Source organism: Pteronotus mesoamericanus, unplaced genomic scaffold (assembly GCF_021234165.1).
Source record: "Pteronotus mesoamericanus isolate MK-2021 breed Mesoamerican mustached bat unplaced genomic scaffold, CSHL_Meso_final contig_90, whole genome shotgun sequence".
NCBI classification, from domain to species: domain Eukaryota; kingdom Metazoa; phylum Chordata; class Mammalia; order Chiroptera; family Mormoopidae; genus Pteronotus; species Pteronotus mesoamericanus.
The window spans coordinates 40,286,090-40,306,623 of NW_026555277.1; the positions used below are offsets into that span (position 1 = coordinate 40,286,090).

At 47.9% G+C, this 20,534-nt stretch overlaps 1 protein-coding gene across 1 annotated transcript in view; it reads right to left on the reverse strand.

Moving 5' to 3' along the window:
* Window positions 1-4,737: 4,737 nt before the first annotated feature.
* Window positions 4,738-20,534, reverse strand: part of SLC6A5 (solute carrier family 6 member 5) — a 45,087-nt gene continuing 29,290 nt past the window's right edge. The window contains exons 10-16 of the mRNA XM_054586187.1: window positions 20,302-20,426; window positions 15,509-15,621; window positions 14,648-14,779; window positions 13,663-13,762; window positions 11,488-11,588; window positions 7,218-7,385; window positions 4,738-4,964 (exon numbers count right to left, since the gene is read on the reverse strand). Of these exons, the coding sequence (XP_054442162.1) occupies window positions 4,809-4,964; window positions 7,218-7,385; window positions 11,488-11,588; window positions 13,663-13,762; window positions 14,648-14,779; window positions 15,509-15,621; window positions 20,302-20,426 (895 nt within the window). The 3' untranslated portion in view covers window positions 4,738-4,808. The remainder of the gene's footprint in view (window positions 4,965-7,217; window positions 7,386-11,487; window positions 11,589-13,662; window positions 13,763-14,647; window positions 14,780-15,508; window positions 15,622-20,301; window positions 20,427-20,534) is intronic.

Consider the following 20,534-nt stretch of genomic DNA (forward strand, 5'->3'; position numbering starts at 1 on the left):
GTCCCGCTATTCAGATTCACTCAGATTCTCTCCCTCCCTCTCTGCCCTTCCCTGTAAGGGATAATTAATAATTCAGCAAATGATAATGTATTCAGATGGTTAAGAATATAACAATTTAATTAATATTTGTCTCTTCAGCAGTGCAAGTCTCATTCACCCAGAAGGGCAGTTCTCTTTCTGTTCCACGTTTCTCCCAGTAAAAATGATCAATCCTGGAGGTACCCAAAGGCCATTTGTTAGAAAGAACGAACACGGGTAAAGGGTTTGTAATAGACACAAAACTGTGATTATCATGTTTTAAACACTGACATTTATTTAGGGTTTTGTGAACTCATACATTATTAGGATAAATTCTAATTTATATCAGTATATAATAAGCAAATATATAATACAATAAATTGCATTTGTATACATAAATACAAACTTTGAGGTAGGGCCTCAAGAATAATGACCTCTTAAATGAATAATACACAGTATCTAATATGTACTCTATAAGATATATATCTATGATGCATCATTTGTAACATAATATATTTTCTTCATGTACAGTTAATGAAAAAAATATAAGGACCTGATTAGGGAAACATATCTTTATTCATAGGCAACAGTACCACACAAGATGCCTACATTTAGGACGTTAGCCAAGTACGCAATTTAAGAATAAACCTATCCCAGGATAGGTCCATAATAAAGTGCAAAAAAAGACAAAAAAAATGAGACACAAAACAGTTCCTAGTCAATTACTAAGTATCATCCTAACAATAAAATACACCTATAAGGCAAGTGGTTACCTGAAGATGTATTTAATCCGGCAGGCAAATCGAACCACTGCTTGCTTTTCAGAGGTGATCAATGCCCAATCTGAAAACACTTTCTCTTTGGCTGCAGGCTGCTCAGAGGTGACCGAGCAGAGACCACAATTCAAGACTGCTCTGTCTTTCTGTACAGTTGAAGCAAAATCTGGGACAGATAGGAAGCCTCACTTTTACAAACCCTAGGGCCACTTTGGGGAGAAATTAGTACTGAGATTAAATCACCCAGAACTTTGCTCCCAGCCTGAAGGTTTTCTGCATGATCCCCAGCGTGAAACAGAAGAAATACTTTCATCCATTGACCCTGAACATTTTTCCCTATGAGACAACCTGCCACACAGCATGCCCTCGCTTGAGTCATCTGCCTTAAAGAAGTGTGTCACAAACCCAGGCCCAGGTGTGACAGCAGCGGTGTGATCTTGCCATCACACATACATTAAGCAATAGTTACTGCGCAAAGTCTCTGGGAAGAAGATGACGACCGATGGCCAAGAGGATAAACAGGAAAGAAAATCTTAATTTTAGGCATGGAAAAACTATGCTGACAGGTGAAGTCTGCTGGGAAGCACTCAGGCACATGTAGATAACAGAATGAGAACTCCAAGGAAAACTCAACTCCAAAGCAACATAGCATAAAGACAACCCAAGTCTTATATCCATTTAACAGCCATTGTGTTAAATGTCTTTTTAAAGTGCTGCTCACTGAAATACAAGTTGATTACATTTGTTACATATTAAAAACACATTGGAAATTTCAAAGTCATTGAGGTCATTGATTTGCATTGACCACAGATTTCATGCAATAAATAAAAATAAAAGTAAAAAAAGACCAGATTGGACACATTTATACACGACAAACACATAGCCCTAAAGATTAAGTTACTAATACGCTAGACAAATATTTGCATAAGAAGCCACAACACCAATAGTTAAGAAATATACATTTTTTTTTCTCCTTTAAGGATATTATAGGGTTACTGTTTTTAACATATGGCTTTTTTTTTTTAACTTGGAATGGGCTTCTGGCATTTGTTGGTATTAGGAAACAATCTTACAAGTGAAAAACACCCCACATTCTGCACAGTGAACCAATGAAAGTCTTTCTTCGGCATCTTGGTTTTTCCCTCAGTTTTCAGGGGAACTCTCAGTGGCAGTTTATGACAATGCTGTTCGTCTTCTTCCTATGCACTCATTTCACACAGCGCGAAAACGTCCCTCTGGTCACATGCATCTCACAGCTCCTAGGGCCCCCGCCAAGTCTATGGGAGGGGAGGTTCCCCATGGCCGACAGCTCAGACACAGAACACACCTCTGGCAGAGAGAGCCTCAAAGTTGACTATAACTATAGAAATGGGCAAAACTAAATTTACAAGGTAACTGTTTCCAGACAGGTTCAGAACCTTTCACCTTTAAGGAAAATGTATATAAAACTGGGAAATTGTTAGGAAAATAAAAAAATCCAGCTGCTCAGGGACCTGCTGCTGGGCCTTACCTGGACAAATCATAATTAACACCAATGCAGCTGTTCCCAGCTGCAAACCCACTGGCTGGTGAGGAGGTCCCCATTCTCACCACGAAGTTAAATTTCAGTTTGTCCATATCTGGCAGCATCCATGGGATATCCACCCCCTTTCTTTAATCACATCAGGAATAGTTCGCAGAAACTGGGTTGGCATCTACCATCAGCCTCAAGCTTTAGCCAAGAAGTGAGAAAATCCAAAAACCATTCGTCCTGACATGCACATACAGGTCCCAGGAAGAATGGTAACACATTGCAGTTCTTCTCGTCAACCTTCAGACGGGAAGGGCTGCAGACGGTTTCCAAGCCCAAGCTATCCCCCGCCTCTCCCACTGCATGGGGCGTCAATGGCAGAGGCTGATTTTCGATGCCACTATGTGAAATCGACTATGCTAATGAGCGCGTCTCAGCAATCTGGCTTTCTTGCGGAAACCTGTGTTAATGGTCAAACAGGTCACTGTGGGAAACATGGGGGCAGGTGAAGCCACAGCTCAGTTTCCTACAGGTAAGTCTAGGGGAAGCTCAGGGTTTAGTCTCTACGGTAGATTCTAATAAGTTCTAGCTTTGGAAGAAAGACAGAAAAAAGAGATCAAGGAGGGGGAAGAAACAACACACATTTGCAAGGAAAAGAGATGAAAACCTAAAGTTCAAACCCATCTCTTTCATTTTCTAAAAGTTTCCACAGACCACTCTTGAAAACTGGGAGTTCACGTCGGTGTTGGCAAATGGCAATGATATTTCCTCTAGAGAAGGGAATGTTCAGTAAAATGAGTTGAGACTTTTTCTTAACAAATGAAGTAATTTTTTCTAACAAATATTACATAGGTCTGCTGTTGGGTTTCGTTGCTGTTGAATAGGATGAAAATGTCACGTCAATATACAAGATTTGAACTAAAAACTTTGCCTGAGACCCTGTAATATGAACACAAATAAGAAAATGATTGAAAAAAGAAAGAGAAAGAAAATGACTGAAATGTTCTCCCCTACAGGAAACAATTTTAAGTTTAGGTATTATTACCATAATAAAACAAAAACCCAGACTACACTATTCTAAATTCTCCATCTCTACAGTGATTCATAAGATATTTATAAGGACAGAAAACACCATTACGAGTATATACTACATGAACACGGATCACATTTGAAAAATTTCACCTGTGCACGTTCAGGATCCCAGAAGATAACACAGGTTACGGCTTCGTCAATCTCTGCACACATGTGATTTACTCTCATTAGAGTGCAGTTATGAGTGTTGTGAATTGGGAACCCTTAAAACTGAATTAGCTAAATGTAGTCTTAAAAGCTATAGTCTTAATTGGCTCACTCACTACTTACCTAAGCTGTATTTATCAGAAATTTCTGTAAATACCGTGACCTAAAATGCACTATAACAGTGAATATTATGGTGATTTTCTACTAAACTCTCCATTTCCTTGATTTCTCTATGACCACAATTGGCATAAATGAAAAAGTTAAGAGTAAAAATTGAGAAGTTATCTGTCTTTTAAGACTACGTGTCTTATATGTAATATAGAGACAGAACCAGGGTAAGTCTCATTTTCCCAGAGGTTGAAAGGCAAGGTATCTACAGGTTATAGAAAGACATTTAGAAAAGAAGAAATACGGGATCGTGACATTGAGCCATGGTGCTAAACGTCTTGTAGAGACTGGAATGGAGCTCTACTATGAACGTACAAAATTAGGCCCAAATTATAGGATGGCTTCTTGTGCAGAGGTGGAGGAAATGACCAAAAGAACTCACAGATATGGTTAAAAAAAAAAAAAAACTGAGAGAAGAGAACCGACTCTTCACTGAGATTCGCAGTATTCAGAAACAAGTATCTGAGTCCTCGGCACACTTGAGACAGCTGGTCCAAATGAAGGAAACCTTCCCAATGGTGAATCATCTCAGTGGTATCCAAGCACACTGGCCTTGTCTTACTCTAAAACATTTCCTGACCCCTGCTGACCCCGTGAATATACCCTGCCCTGACTTTTCTGTGTCTGAATGAGAGCACTACACCGCTCAGCTCAGCTCAGCTCAGCCCCAGACACCGCTGAGTCCAAACGAACAGTCCCGTGATTCTGCCAATCAGTATATGCCTTTCAGGCACCACCAGTGACAACACACAGTGGGTGCTTTTCTGTGGCACCAAATCATACATACTCACTGTGACGTCACTGGAAAGCACTCCCCGAGTTGATCCGCTCCTGTGGGGTAAAGCGCGTGCTCAGGGGACCGACCCTGCTGGGAACTGACACCACGGACACAGGCGAACAGCGCTCAGCGCTTCAGGTGGTCTGTCTAGCTCTTCACTACAGCATGCGACACTATGTCCTACGTAACCACTCTCATGCACAGATATGAACCAAGATGTGGGGAGAAAGAAGAAACATGGGAAGAAAACTGGGGAAAACATTAGGGGGAGGCAGGACAGAAAAAGAGGGTCAAGTCTGGGCCATCCGAGGCCATCAGACTAGCACTGGGTGCCCAGTTCCAGATCCTTCACTGGCAGTTTGAGTCCCAGGGAGGAGGTTCCCAAGGGGTCGATCATGTTCTTGTAACGCTCCCCACGGTGCTTAGCTAAGAACGGGCCCCAGTCCGGCTGCGGCGAACACACCAACTTCAGCCTCTGCAAAGAAGTTAAAGACACATGGGGTCACAGAAGCAGTGCACCTTCTTCCCCAAGGCACCTCTGCCCCCACCCCCAAACTGTGTGCAGCCACATTTGCCGTAACGCCCCCTTGAGCCAAAAGGTCCCCCACCAGGAGGAGCAGTTAGGAAGATCAGCCATTAATGAACCAGGCCGCAGATGCATTAAAGAGGAGGCTTAGTTTGGTTCACCTGAAATTATTTACATCACCCTACAAGCAATATTACAGTTGCTCAGGGTTTGCCTTGCACAAGATTAATAGAGGATAAAGGACCCAGATTTTAATTACATATTATTTTCCCTCCAAATGAAGGGAATCCACACGTTGTTCTCTCCACTGCCAAACACAATTTGCAAAGGACACGTGGGCTCAATTACTTTTTGTTCTGTAGTTTCAACAGTGGGTCGCTGCATCAAAATAATTGGCTTTTGTTTAGCATATCTCCCAAAAGTATAAATACAGCCAGAAAAAAAAATCCCAACCCCAAAGATATATTGCCAAGAGCGGGAAAAGATTTTAATTATCTCTTGACAAAAATATATGCTTCTGACTAGGTTCAGCAGTGTTGGGTTCTTGCAGGCAGGCTAAAAATAAGGGGGATGTCTCTAATCCTTCAGCTGAACTTCTTGCAGAAAACATAATTTGACTGAAACATATTTTAGAAGGAGGAAGGAACACATATTTCTGACTACATAAGAGGGAACAATTACGTGTTTATCAACTATTAAAGCGAAGCTGCTGCTTACAGCTGTTAGTTTAATCTCCCCTTAATTATCAGTTTGCAGCCTTTGTGTCCCAAACCAACCATAGTAAATTTATATAGCGGACTCATCAGTTTAGAGAATTTCAGCCTCACACAAAAGTAGTAGAGGCTAAGCCAGCTTTTGCTCAGAGGGGAAGAGATTTCTGGGCCAGTTGGTAGGGAGGTTCATACCAACCCGCACAAGCTCCCCAAGGGGTCGGGGAGGCCACAGTAACGCACCTCAGGGGGACAAGGAGTAGAATTTCCTGAGGGTGAAACCCGGAATGTTGCCTCAGGGAGGAGACTCCTACAGCTCCCTTTGCCTACTCTATCTCCATCTTTAGTCCAGTGAAAACAAAGGCTGCCTCCCCTGGCACGTGGCCGTCTATCTGGTTGCACATTTACTCCCCGGCTTTATTCCCATCTCGGTTCTCCCTTCCTGAGCCTCCACAGCACGTTCCAGAGCCTCTCTTTCTTTTCTCCTTCTGGCTGACCAAGAGTAAAGCCCCTACAGCTGGTCCGTACTACCCTCTACCAGCAGGTGTTTCTGTGCCGTGGTCTAATCCAATGCCCCTCCAACTGGAGTGCGCATTAGAATCACCTGGGGACCTTGTGGAAACTATAGATCCCAGGGTCCCACTTCCGCCAGACTCAGGTTCAGTGGAGCCCAGCTGGAGTCTGGTCATTTGCATGTCCAACAAGCTCCCCGGTGGCACTGATGCTGCTGGCCCTTGGGCCAAACCGAGTAGCACTGGTCTGGTCCGAAATGCCAGACCTCTGGGTCTTTCAGACGGAGGCAGTGCTGGTCTATATTTAGCATGTCTGAGAAAGTGACTTGTCATAAATAACAGAAGCCTGACCACACTTCAGTGGCGGCAGTCAGTCCCCTTCCCATCAGGTCCAAAGTGAGCATGTGGGGATTTTTTTTTCTGCATTATAGTTGAGAAATAGGTCCAGGAGGGGATTAGCTGACAAAGAAAGACAAGTCTCATCTCTACCAGCCACGCTCTGGACCTTTCATTACATTCCACAGGATGCCGACATGTTTATCAGCCTGGGCCCCTCAACCATCCCTAACGCAGGCACAGCAGAGGGGCAGTGATTTTTAATAACATGGTTATAGACGTGTGGAGGGAGGAGCCTTGACCAGAGAGGACTTTAAAGCCAAACCCTGGGACTTAAACTGTGGGCAAGGGGAGAGGAGCAGAAGGCTCCAGGAAAGGGTGGCATTTGGATCATGGATCGCCCGGAGCTGTCGCCACGCTGAGGAATAGCGTAATAACAGCACAGCCTGCGGATTGGCTCGGTGCCTCCGTGAGAGGAATAATACATAATAAAAATGGGTTTAATAGAACTGTGGCAACTGTAATCACTTAATCACCAGGTCTCCCTCTAGAATGTTTGTCGACCCTTTCGTTGTTTAATGCAGGAGGCTCTCAGAGCGGCTCCCTTGGGAGAGGATGGCAGGGAAAGGAGCCCAGAGACTTACCTCAATAAATCGGCCAGGAGCCAGGTGCATCTTTATCACAAACATAATCGGGATCCAGATAACAGAGCAGGCTAGCATTAGCCATCCGAGCACCATGGACCAGGTAGGGTAGCGGTAGGAGCCATAGGTCATGGGCTCCCATTGGTAAAAGCTGAAGCAGAGGATAAACTGGGAAGAAATGGGGAACACACAAGTGAGGGTGGGGAAGCAGCCCTTCATTCCACAGCCGTGTCTTGGGCCCCCAGGATGGGTTTGGTGCTTACGTATCTGTTGTCTCCTTTCACACCCATAATGACCCTGAAAGGGAAGTGTTAGTAGTCTAATTTCCAACTGAAGAAACTGACTTTCAAAGAGGTGCGGCTGGCACTCACGCTCAGCTGCTGACCCTGCCCTTGGCATCCCAGAGGGTCTGAGCGATGCGCCCGCGGGGATGGACACGCGAACGGGCTGATGGGAGGAGTTTAGGGGACACACACCAAGGTGACTGATGGGTGGAGGTGGGAGCGGGGTGGCGGGTGTTTTTCAGAGGCCGTCTGCACTTTCTCTGATGGATCCTGAGCTTTTGTTATAAGAAATAAATCCAGTTAAGTTTATGTGTTTTAATTTTTTAAAAGTGAATTGAACCTACTCCTTCTCCTTGGACAGGGAATGGCTGGCACCCAGGAGCCGACTACAAAGCTGCTGAGTGAGACCCGGAGTGGTCCCCACACAGTGACTGAGCTGGAAGCGTGGCCCTGTGATAAGCGTGGACAGAGGGAGCGGAAGCGCAGCCCCCTTTCAGCTGACGCCAGGTGAGGGGCCTCATCACCGCGGGTGGGCAGGCAGCCAGGAGGCCAAGAGGCTAATCTTGGCTCTACTACTAATTAACTGAGGGACCTTTATGTCTCTGCTAGAAAGAGGATTCAGTTCACACCCTGTATGCGACACAGCCGTTTTCTGGGAACGAGCGCCTGGCATTTACTCAAGAGTTCCCCCTCAGTTTTAAGTGCGGTCGTGGTTTTTCCAGCCTGTTATCTCCTATCACTTCCTGCTTGGGCTGGAGACGGCAGTGAGGACCCTCTGAAGATGTGGCTAGTGCAGCCGACATGGACAAAGGAAGACGTGCGCTAACAACGGAGCCCCCCAGGGAGACAGAACAGGGGTTCCAACCACTCTTGCCAAGTCTTTGGGGGCACTGCCCTGAGAAAATTGTGTCCCTCCCTGGGTTCACCCTGCCCATGGCAGCGTCAGCCTGGAATCACGTACCTGATAATAATGACATATGTTCTTCCTTCCTCCCCTACCTTTCTTGTTCTATCGTAAGCAGTAAAATAACTGCCCAAAAACGATTGCAGCGAATTATGTCAGGACAGATAATATATGGAAGTGTTTTGAGAAAGCGTGAAGCACTGTACAAATGTAAGGCGTCTATGTTATGGCGACGGAGCCTGGGCTGCTCAGGCAAGTGAATATTTCAGTGCAGCAGTAATGCAGTCTATCAATTCGAAGAAACCTGAACCTGAAGATGACTGTTGGAAAAAAACTGCTTTTCTAGAAAGAGATGCCTTACTCTAGGCCCGTTTTTAAACATTGGCCCCTAGAGTTATAAGCTTTATTAACCCGTCTATTGGAAGTATGGCCTAATGTATTTATGGTAAGTTGCTCCATTTCATTTACTATATAAATAGCAATACATCTGCTTATGTGTGCACATAATTCAGTAACGTGATATGACTATGTATACAATAATTGCATAGAAAATATTTATAGCCCTATAAATCCATGAAGGCACACATAAAAAGATCAATTTTATTTCAGGGGTTTTGAAGCCATTTAAGCCCATAATCTTAGCTCGTTCCAGCACGCTACAAATAGCCATCTTATACAAAAGGCCAAATGGCAAAAAAAAAAAAAAAAAAGTGTTAGGCTTGGTCCTTCCATACTCATTTCCAGTTGGACAAATATCACATCCAACTTATCTGCGCACACTTGTTCTTGCAATAAATTTCCCTCGGCCAAGTCCACTTTGATAAAACCCTGTCCTCCAATGAGCCTGGCCATGAGAGGTGATAATTTAGCCACTGAGTCAGCACCTCCCCCCTGACCTTTTGCTGACGGCAGTCCCAGGCCAGGACAGAGACCCATCGGTTGACAATGATGATGGAGGTGACAGCTTCTGCTTGCCCCTAGCTTCCAAGGACAGAAAGGGAATATGCTATTTTCTGGAACTTTCCACAGGTCTCTTATGGGAGTTTTATCCTGGGAACCAAGTAAAGCACAGCAGAGCTGAGGGGCTTCCTCAAAACACACAGCAAGTCCGCAGAATGCCTTTTCCCTGACATTCTACTCATAAAGAAGATTATTTTAATCCCCTACTGGGATTAGAAAAATTAAAGAGCACTGGGTTTTTAGGAATTTATTGGAATTCCTGTGAGGAAAGTAGCCTGAACCAGATTCCCCGTCTGTGCTTGGAAGCTAGGGACAAGCAGAAGCAGTCAATTCTGTCATCATTGACAACCAATGAGTCTCTGTCCTGGCCTTGGGCTGCTGTCAGCAAAAGGGGGCAGGGGGAGATGCTGACTCAGTGGCTAAACTATCATCTCTCATGGCCAGGCTCATGAAGTGTGGCCCAACAGTCCTGAGTGCAGCTCTTGGCTCTGGCACCGGCAAGCTTTGTGGCCTTGGACAGGCCCTGAGCCTCTCCGAGCCCCAGCACACGCAGCTGCAAAGCCGGCAAAGAGTCACCCACCAAGCAGAGGGTCAGAGCTTTAGAGACGATGTTCTTGAAGTGCCTGCCTCGTACTAGACCTCCTCAAATAGTGGGGCTAGTTGTTATCATGTGATGTTTCCACAGAATATAGCCTAACTCTCCAGAGCAAACTCTCTTCCAGGACTGGAGGGAAGGACACGTAGAATCTAGAACAGACTCTAACTTTGATTTCACCCAGAATAAGTCACGTGCAGCCGTAACTGGGGGACAAGCGAAGCTCGACAGAGCCCAACAGTGCTGGACACAGGAGAGTGTCGCCTTCCCTTCCCGCCAGTTAGGTAAACCTGCGTTCTTCATACTCATTTTGGTCCTGAATTCAAGAGAGTGGAAAATCTATCTCCCTTCCTTTTGGCTCTCATGCCCCATATCCGGTGGGACTTTTCAGACAAATTGCAGTCTCTAAAATGTGAGTACCAACGTGGGCCTCCAAACAGCGCCTGTGTCACTGCAGGGAGATAAATGCCGGATGGTTTTCTGTATGAGCTTTGTCTTTTTAGGAAGAAGCTGAGGTGTTTTGATTTAAACTCACTTTGTAATAGGTTGGTTTTTTTTTTTAAGGAAAATACATATTTTCTTTACAAGTTTACTTCCATCCTGGCTTGTTTTTCCTTTAGAGAAGCAAGTACTGTGTAGGAAACAAGGGTCTTAATCTGGTTTCTACTGCCACCTGCTGGGTATAGGTGGAATGACAGCTGGCTTCCCGCAGCCGTGGGAGATGACACCCACCCCCCAGGGAGGAGGAGGGGGAACCGCAAGGTGTCCAGGGGTTACTGTGCTTGCAGAGTGGATGGAGGCGAAGCCTGCAGGCTATGGCACAATAAGGAAGGTGACAGGATGAGCATGTAAGTTCCTATGCAGATTTACCGACGCACAAGGGCTCTGCTGTAAGATGAATGTAAGAAAATCTCAAAATGTCATCACCTCACTTGAGGCTGACAAAATAGTTCTCAGAGCAATCAAAATGAACAATAAAAGTCTAACTTATGCTATATTAGTTGTGGAGTGTCTGTATTGAGTAGTGGTTAGAAGGAAGGGTTCTGTAGCCAGACTGCCCGGGTTCGAACCCAGGCTGCTGCTGTGTGTTAGGTGTGCAATGCTAGGCAAGTCAAGTAGCCTCTGGGCATCAGTTTCCTCTTCTGTTAGATGGAGATGATTATAATGCCCACCCCATAGAGCTGCTGTGGGGGAGAGCTGAAGTGATGTACACAGGGCACTTTGAACATCGCCCAGACCCTGGTTAGCAGTGGGACCTGGGGTCATTATCTGCAATCAGTGCATGAGACAGGCTGGTGTCATGGGAAATGCTCCATAAGATGCTCCAAACTGTGCCTGGGTCCTAGCTCTGCACCCAACTGGCTAAGCACCATTTAGCAAGTTGCTTCACCTGTTTCCCACATCCAAAAGACAAGGATAATACCCATCCTCCCAGGCTCTCATGTAGGCACAGTCCTTGTGTGAACATGAAGCACCATATACAGATGCAAGGGGCTCTCTGCACAATAAAAAGCATGCAATCCTTACAGTTAAAATGGTTGGAGTGACAAATGCCCAGCAGACTTTCCAGAAGATGTTTGGCTGAAAGCCGATCATCATCTCTATATCTTCACAGAACCTTTGCAAGCCTGCAAACAGACGAGGGGAGACGGGGTGTAAGGTGCAGCAGCAGGGGTGCAGTGGTAGCAGCGCCAGAGCCCCTCACGCAAGTGCTGTTGGCTACGGGTGGTCCCGGCCTGGTGTCACCGTGACCCCTATTGTGCAGGAAACTATCAGACATGACTCACTGCCAGAAAGATTAGGGAAAATTGGACATTTTAAAAAAAATACTACATAATCTCTGCAGTAAGTTTCAAAAGTGTCATCCCCATGGTGACATCTAAAAAGCTCAGTCCCAGCCCAGGTGTCTCAGTGCTGCCACAGCCTGGCACAGGCACCTGCATGGCTGTTTTCAGAGCAGCCTTGTGTGCTTAGCAACAACTCTGGCAAAGCCACTGAAGACTGCGGTTATCAAGCACAGTGTATCATGAAAGCCTTGGGATTCAGAGTGAGAGTCAGTGTGCATTGGATTTTGGTACCCAGCTCTCCCAAGGAGAGTCCTCCATGAATCAGCTTCTTCTCGCTCTGATATGATAACGTCATATCAGACGTGACGTGAGCTGACAACGTCAGGCAAAAACCAATGTGAATTCCAAGTGGAGCATCACCCACGCTGCTAGAACTCTAAGGACGGCTCTCTTCCTGGTCACGAGTCATGCAGAGGAGATATGTATTCTCAAGGCCACACGTAACACCATCCCCACGCACTCTTGGCTTACGAGGGTTTTAAAACCACTCCTTGAAAGAACAAGCCGTGGAGACGTCTTTTCAAACTGCACGGTTTCTTGCATTGTTTCCGGAGGTCTCTCAGGATGTGGGCTCACAGAGCTGAAGGCACCTGAGTGACCTGGGGCTCCTTCACCGTCAGCAGTTCTGACAAAGGGACCAGCAGTCTCAGCCTAATTCTTCTCATTCCTCCATCCTCTGGGTCATCCCTGAGGAAAGTGGGTGCCTCTGCCTTCTTCCCCCCGAGAATATCCCTGTGCAACCTCAGGCCTGCTTCCCTGACACCTCGGCCACTTGCTCCTGCTGTTCGCGGGCTCTCCTGGCCCCTTTGGAATTCTGGGTCCTGAGCCCCATGAGGACAGGGGAATTCGGTCCCTGGGGCTCCTCTTCCAGCCCTCACTTGCCATCTCCCACTCTTTGCCATCACCTCCCTGTGCACCAGCTGGACCTTCACCTGGCCAGGGCCCCCAACCCCAGCCCAGACTCCTCCTTCCTGGTCCTGCTGGCCAGCTCTCTGCCACGTGAAAGTGGGGAAGGATGAGGTGATGTGGGAAGCCAATCTCTTGCTGGGGTGGGAAGCAGAGATGTGCCATTCCTTCGGGGAACAGAATAGTCCATCTGAGCCCATCCTGCTATGGAAAAAGGTCCAAGGTAGCTGCCACTGACAAAATAATAGATCCCAAGAATGTGAGTGGCCCTCAGCCTTTGGCATTTATTTCTGCTCCCTGCCCAGGATGTCACCAAGCCGCGTGGCCGGTGCTGAGAACACTGTCGAGGATTCGGTGAAGGCAGCTTTCCTGACTCCCTCTGGAAGTGTTCGGGGCGCAGCGAGCTTCCTGCTTTCCTTTAAGGCAACCCTGATGGGGGTCAACCAAAAATGCTGTACAGTGGAAAGAGCACCTGACCAGCAGTTAGGATGCGGGACTTGCACGCTGTCCTGCCACACAGTGACCTGAGGGGGGACAGCATGCCTCCCTCTGAGCCTTGGCTGGTTTACTGAGGGGACTGGGCCACAGGAGCTCTTAGGGCCTCTCTGGGGAGCCCAGTCCATGAGGGAAGGGGGTTCCAGGTTCCTTCCCAGTGTCCACAGTCAAGGAAGAAGCAGGTGCTTTGAGCAGCAGGCCTGACCATCTTTGGACGGCCATTCGTGTGTTTCCTTTAGTGCTATCAACACCTTCAGTGGGTGGCCTCTGGACACTAGACCCTCTGGGCCTATGTGAAGGGACAGACCAAAGGAAGAAGCGTCACAATAAAGGTGTGGCTCTCTTATGTAGCCTAAGTAGCAGCCACTAGGGCCTTTCATTGTCTTGTTAAATAGAGAAAAGCCTCTTACCCACACTTAGTGCCACCATAGCAGCAGCACGGCTGTCCCCTTACCGTACACGTAGGAGATCCCCACGAGCTCAAATATGGCAATGATGACGAGGGCGTAGGAGGCAGCATACGTGTCCACAAGCTGAAACATGTAAATTCCGCCCTAGCAAGGAAGAGAAACAGCGGGTCAATGGGCCTGGCTCTAGGCGCTCTCCTACTTCTGCCAGGAGAGGAGGGTCGGTGCAAACAGGAGTCAGATGACCTCCCCTCCCTACAGCTGGCTCAGGATGCCAGCCCATTAGCTAAGCAGTCCCCCGAGGGACCTTGAGCCAATCAACAGAAGCACAGAAAACAATCTAACATCCTGCTCCTGAAAGGCAAAGATCAGCATCTGAAGGTGCATATGTGAGAGCAGCCAGATTGCTTTGTTTTTGCTTTAAGCAGTAGATGATCATTTCTACCCATAGATCTGAGTTTGAGTGACCTTCCTATAACCTTTAGGTGTCTTTGAGCATTCTTCACACATCCCCCTGCATCTTTACCTCACTCTGCAAGTCTCTCTACAAGAGATGAGGCTGAAAGACTATCTCGTTCCAAGCCATCATTTTACAGATGAAGAAACTAAGGCCCAAAGTGGTGACTTGTTCAATGTCACACAGAGAGAACAAAAGTATTACATATACTGAGTGAGCAAACACTCCATTTACCAAGATACTCAGGAGTACAAGCAACTCAAGTGGCTGCAGACTCTTGTTTATGATGAATAATCAACTGGAAATTTCTCTGTTCAATAAATTTGGACTTTTGTTTTTTTTTAAAGTAGGTCACACCTGTCTCGTTGGCTCAAGGAGGCTACATCTCAATTATGAAGATGCTGGAAGTACCACTAGTAGCCAAGGTGACATATTTCTCTCTGTGGTCAGAATCCCTAAGGGACTAGTGCCATGTCCACAGAAATGTCAGGGATGCGGCGATGGTCATGAGGTCTGAGAGCTGAGGCCGGAAGGACAGGCAGCCACCAGGTCCCCATCCCCTCACCCCCACTCACCTGAGTGATCATTGGGAAGCCCATGATGAAGAAGCAGATGCAGCAGCCCAGAGTAAAGACCGGCTTGTGTGTGCGCAGGTACTTGGGGAACTCGTCCGAGATGGAGGTAACTATGGTCTCGATGGTGGCAAACTGGAAAGGTGTCAGGAAAAGGGCGTCGGAGAGAGACCACACAGTCCCAAAAGCTCCCCAAAGCCCTTTGTGTTTCCCAGCAGGGGAAGTGGTGTGTGTATCAGGTTCAGTTTTCAGGACTGCAGTCCCTTGTCGGGTCTGAAAGGTCTCCTTGGGGAATGCAAGCAGGATATGCGCTTTAGAAGCTGTGGCGCCCCCTGGAGCCTGCACTCACACTCACCCATCAGGTTACTTGAAGCTTCACGTTGTATTCATGAGATATAAATTCCCCTCCTCCAGTGTACCTGTATTTGATTTTCTCCTTGAGGAAAAACCCTTTGCACCCAACTAGTAAACTCTAAGCGCCTGTCAGCATGATTGGTAGTAGGTAGTCTCAGCCCCACAGCAATTTCCCTGAAACTGACCTCCTATTATTCTCCCTTACCCAGCCCCACAGAATTTGCTTTGGCAAAATGACACCAACGTGGGAAACACACAGGCCAAAACTTGCAGAGAAAATGGAGCGAAGAATAAAGGAGGAGAGGACGGCTCCTTGGCACCATCCCACGAGTCACCCACAAATAGAAGGGGATCCTGAGCCCCAGACAGGTACCTCACCATCTCTACATAGCTCAGGAGAAAAAATTCAGGTACCGCTAAGCCCATCCCCTGCTGCAGGCGGACACAGGACCTGGGAGAAGGGAGCGTTCAGAAGGAGCCTGGGACAGGATGGGAGGGGCGGGGGCTCACCATCGTGTCAAGTCCAAGAGTGAGGAGCATCAGGAAGAAGATGATGGCCCAGAATGGAGAGAGGGGCAGCCTGGTTAAGGCCTCCGGGTAAACCACGAATGCAATGCCTGGCCCTGGACAGAACAAGACAAATGATTGCAGACCGGCCCAGCTCCAGACCCCCTCCTCCTGGAAGTCCACAGGGCTTTCTCTCCAAGGAGACCCTGAATTGTTACTTATTATATGCTGCTCCCACTGTTGTTGTTGTTTTGTTTTGTTTTACTCATTTTTACCCATTGCCCTAATTAAATCTCAAGCTCCTTGAAGGGAAGGACCAGAGGAATAAGGCTCACATATTGGGGAACTCAAAAGAGAGGCTCAAAAACAGTGCCTCTCTGAGCGTCCTTCACTGCAGTCTTCACAAGAAAGAATTTTCCGACCCAAACGTCCACAGCGCTAAGGTGGGGAACCCTGCTCTGAAGGTTAGACCATGGCCAGAATGAGGTCATTTCCCCCTTTATAACTACCCATTCTCCTCCTCACTCCTCCCCAAGAGTCCATTTACATAAAACATAAATACATCTAACACTTTTAGGGTCTTGCCCTGCAAAGACTTCGTAAAGGTAGGGCTTGTCGGTCCACAAGGAATTAGCTGGGAGAGAGGGGGTAATGAAGCCTGGTTTAAGGGTTAAGATTGGCTTCTAATGGTCAGACAGCTCTGGGTCCAAATTCACACTCCATGACTTACCAGCTGTGCAACCCTAGACAAGTAATTTAATTCTATGAGCCTCCATTGTGCCCAACTGTACAATGGGGATAACAATAGTACCTTACAGGGTGGTTAGGAAAAACTGATGAAAAAATACCGGCAAAGTGCTAAGACCAGTGCCTCACTCATTATCAACATTTGCAGAATATTAGATTCTCGAATGAGTGAACAATGATGAAGTTGGAAGTCAGCAGTTCCGATTCCGGTTTTCCCAAGAATGCTGCATGTGATCTCGGTGGAGGAGATTCGAGCTGCCATCTGCTCTGCCACCATAAAGCCCTGCCAGCAGTTCCTACCTGCCTCCGGCCTCACTAGGAGAATGACTGCAACCTGAGATGGCTAAAGAGGGGCATCTGGGGCTCTCCTTTCAGTAGAAAACTAAGGGATATAATGAAATAATGTCAGAGACATGTGAATGCCAGGGCAATACAGAGCCCACACATGTATAGAAACCAGAAATCGCAGCAGCCAGGTTTTTCCAACTCAAGCGTAACAGCTCTTTTTGAACCGGAATTTAGCAGGTTGTCTGTTCCTAATGTTGGCGAGGGCCTTGGGGTTCTTAAAGTATAAAGCCTCAAATGTCTCAGATAACCCCCACTTCATGCATTTATTGAGCACACAGTAGAGCCAGCCTCGGAAGCCTCCCTAGGTGAACCATAAAAGAAAAGCCTATATTAAACTACAGTTCAAAAATAGGTCTCGAACGCAGAACAGCGAGAAAGGCAGGCGGCGCTCTGGCGACAGTTGGGCCCATAAAGTGGACGTGAGGTCTTCAAACAGCCACCAGCGGGGAACTCGGGCTGACTGCTTTGACAGGATCCAGCCCTCTGGGCTTTTGCCTGCGTTCTCAGGGTGAAAACAGTTTCAAAATCTGCGGCCCGCTTCCACTTCAGCGGCTTCCCTAAAGTACTCAGGTGAAGGCGTCCTGTCCAGCAAGCTCCGCTCATCCAAAACGGGTGGAGAGTGGGTTTTTAAAAAATACATTCAAATATTATTTTGTAGAGTTCGGATTTTTTTTGTCTCGAAATACGGATTATCTGAGCCACAGCGGGGTTTTCCACAGACGAGGCCCATCCTCCCGGCAGAGGCCAGTCCTGTCTCCAACCCAAGGCGGGCAGTGCTGCCCAGCGGCGGAGTGCAGGCCCCCCTGCCCCCCACTGGCTGCGAGACCTCAGGCGAGACTTGTCCTCTCTGGCACAAACCTCCATTTCCTTATCCATGCCGTGGGGATAGCAGTGCCTGCCCTCATCAGGTTTCTGTGAGAATTAAATGGGTTGATTCAAATAAAGGGCTCAGAACAATGCCTGGACACAGCAAGACTTCAGTAAGCATGGGCCACACAGTACTCGTCCTATGAGAGGGAACCAAAGGGACTCTGCAGGCCAGCAGCTCTGACAGGCCCCCAGAGACCCTGAGGCACAGCCTCCTTCATCCCAGAGAGACACTTAAGACACAGCCAGGGGCCCTGGTCAGTGCGCTATGTCAAGACCCACGGCACCTGAGGAAGGGCCGCTCTGCTGTGAAACCTACTACAAATGGATGAGTTCTCAGAAGATACACCTGAACCCTTGTGCCCTTAGGTGGAAGGGATGGCACCCAGGGGACAGACAGGTGGTTGGATGGCCAGGCCTGCTTGAGAGCATCACTTTGATTAGCACAGCCTCTGAAGCATTAGGGGCAAGGGGACCAAAGCAGCACTTCCTAGAGGTCTGGTTACCTGACAGTCACCACTAGACTTCGGGACTCTAAATACAAAATGCACATCTGTGTCCATCTGCTCTAGCTTAACCCAGTCTTTCTGCTGTTGGATGAGCATCTTAGTAGGGCTTGGGGTTGAGTTCCGACAGGTGGCCGTGGGTCTGATGCTGAAGGCTGGGTTTCCAGGGAGCTGCTTTTCCAGAGTAGATGCCTGCAAAGGACATGCCCCCTTCCCTCTGCTCATTGTCAAAGGAGAGGACAGTTTGGTCTCATCACCAACCCCCCAATCACCCGCAGCCCCCAAGTACTCCGGAATGACTAAGGTTTGGGGTAATGACGACAACAAAAGTGCCTCCCTTAGAAGGAAGCCGTAAACAAAATTGGGTGTTGCTAGGTCACTAAAGAGAATCTGTTTTGGACTAACGACTAAAACACAGGCACTAATGTTGGGTCAGCAAAAATGCACTGCGTGTCTCTGTGCCAGTCTTACCCGGCGAGGAGGGAGTGGGGCCGCCATGTAATGCCCCGCCCTCATCAGAGCCTCCGGTACCCCGGAGAAATCAGACGGGCCCACTAATCATCCTCACGCTTGTAAACTCAGATGAGCAGGGCCAGCTGCCCACGGGGTCAGGGGGAAGTCCCCACGGGCCACTGGCCCCCCACCCCGTGGGGAACGCAGCCCGCGGTCCCTGTGCTGGTGACGATGAGAAACTACCCAGGATTAACACATTTCAGAACCTGTTAGAAGTGTTCTTCTCCTTGTTAAAAATCAGAGGAAATGAAAACAATCTGCAAAGGGGAAGTTTCCGAGAGAAACCTGGGCAATTGTCTGATGTTGTTGATGTAAAGGAAAAATGGAATTCTATCTGGGTTTTAGGGACACATGCCCCCAAATCCCTTTCCTGTGGCAGGAAAGAGCTCAGATGTGTTAACCAATGTGGCTTGGCCACCGGTTCACAATGAGGACGGTAATGTCACAAAAATAACAAGCCACCTCACATCTGCTGGAAAATGGGGCAGCACCCTACCTGCTACAGCTACTGTGCTGGGAGGAAATGAGGACAGCTGGGTGCACGGGCACCCCTGACGGCAGAGTCCCCTCCCCCTCTCTCTGTCCACGGGGGAGAGGGGCCAGCTCAGCTCCCCTGATTCAGGGCACTGCTGCAGAACCAAACACCCCGCACCCTGGGGCTTCACAGGCTCCCCAGAGAGAGAGAACCACCCCCTGGAATGTGCTGGCTCTTTAACTCTTTGAGGCCCGCAGCCCCACCGAAGCACTAACTAATCATCCTCGGGGAGCCAGGAGAGACCCGGCAGCCCACCAAGAAGGTGACATTGCTAGGGCTTAGTTCTCTCACATGCTGGCATCTGAGCCATTATCTTGAAGAAAGGTAAGGGCACCATGAAGCCACCTTGGCCCGGTCCCCACACCGTCATGTCTCCTGAAGGTCTGAGTAGAGAATGACCATAATGATAGGTAATAATAACCACAATGAAATCCCCTAATTCCCCAAACTTGCCAAACACCCAAATTCTTTGGAGAACAAGGCTGGGTGGAAATCACAAGTTAAATACAAATATTAAACACTCTATCTCTGCAAAATGATATGCTAGAAATACGGATTAAATGAGATTAAAATGAAAGCTCTCTGTAAACTCAGACGTGCCACACAAATGTTAGCCATGAACATAGGGTCGACTTGGTAGAGAGGAAGCATTTATTCTACATCCCTCCCACTGCCACCATCCAACCTTTCCACCCACTGGGGGAAAAAAAAATTGCAGGCCTGCCTTGCTCACTAATCCGAAAGCCCTGAGAGCACATTTGACCTAACAGCCAGGAAAGTGCTGTGTCAGGAAAAGGCCTCTCTGAAGTCAACACTCTCGTGGAGCATTAGCACTCAGTTTCTAGAGTCCTCTGCAAGGAATGCCACCCTGCGGCAGGCTGTGTCCACCTCGGCTCTGGGGACACTGCTTTGCCTACTGGATCCTCTACCCACACCAATGGGTGTAACAGAGAAGCAGAGTCCTTACTTAGTTGCTTACTTACTTACTAAGTCCTTACTTAGGCTGGAGCTGAGTTAAGAGGTGAAAGAGAAAAGGAAGCAAAGGAGCGGGGAGCAGGACAGGGCTTTTATAGCAACCTCCCTGGTTAGGGACCAGCCAGCCCTACCCCTGCATGAGCTTTTACTGAAGATATATCTCTGTCCCTCCGCAAACTGGGACCCAGGCTGTCCAACCCACCGTCCTGTTCCAGAAGGCCATTTCCCAGCAGAGCATATGTAGGGATCTCCAGAAGCGAGCCCGGAACCTGCCTTGCAACAGCAGGGTGACAGGGACACCATACCTTGGTCCGCCACGTTCTCAATGTTGACCTTGCGTTCGTTGGCCATGAAGCCAATAACTGAGAAGATGACGAAGCCAGCAAAGATGCTTGTGGCACTGTTGGTGCAGGTGACAATTAGAGTGTCCCTGGAGGAAGAGACCAGAGTTGGCCATTAGGTGTGTGTGGTAAATAGGAAGGACGAGGGGAAGGACACAATATGTGCACATGTGTCTGTGTGTACACGCCATTTCTGC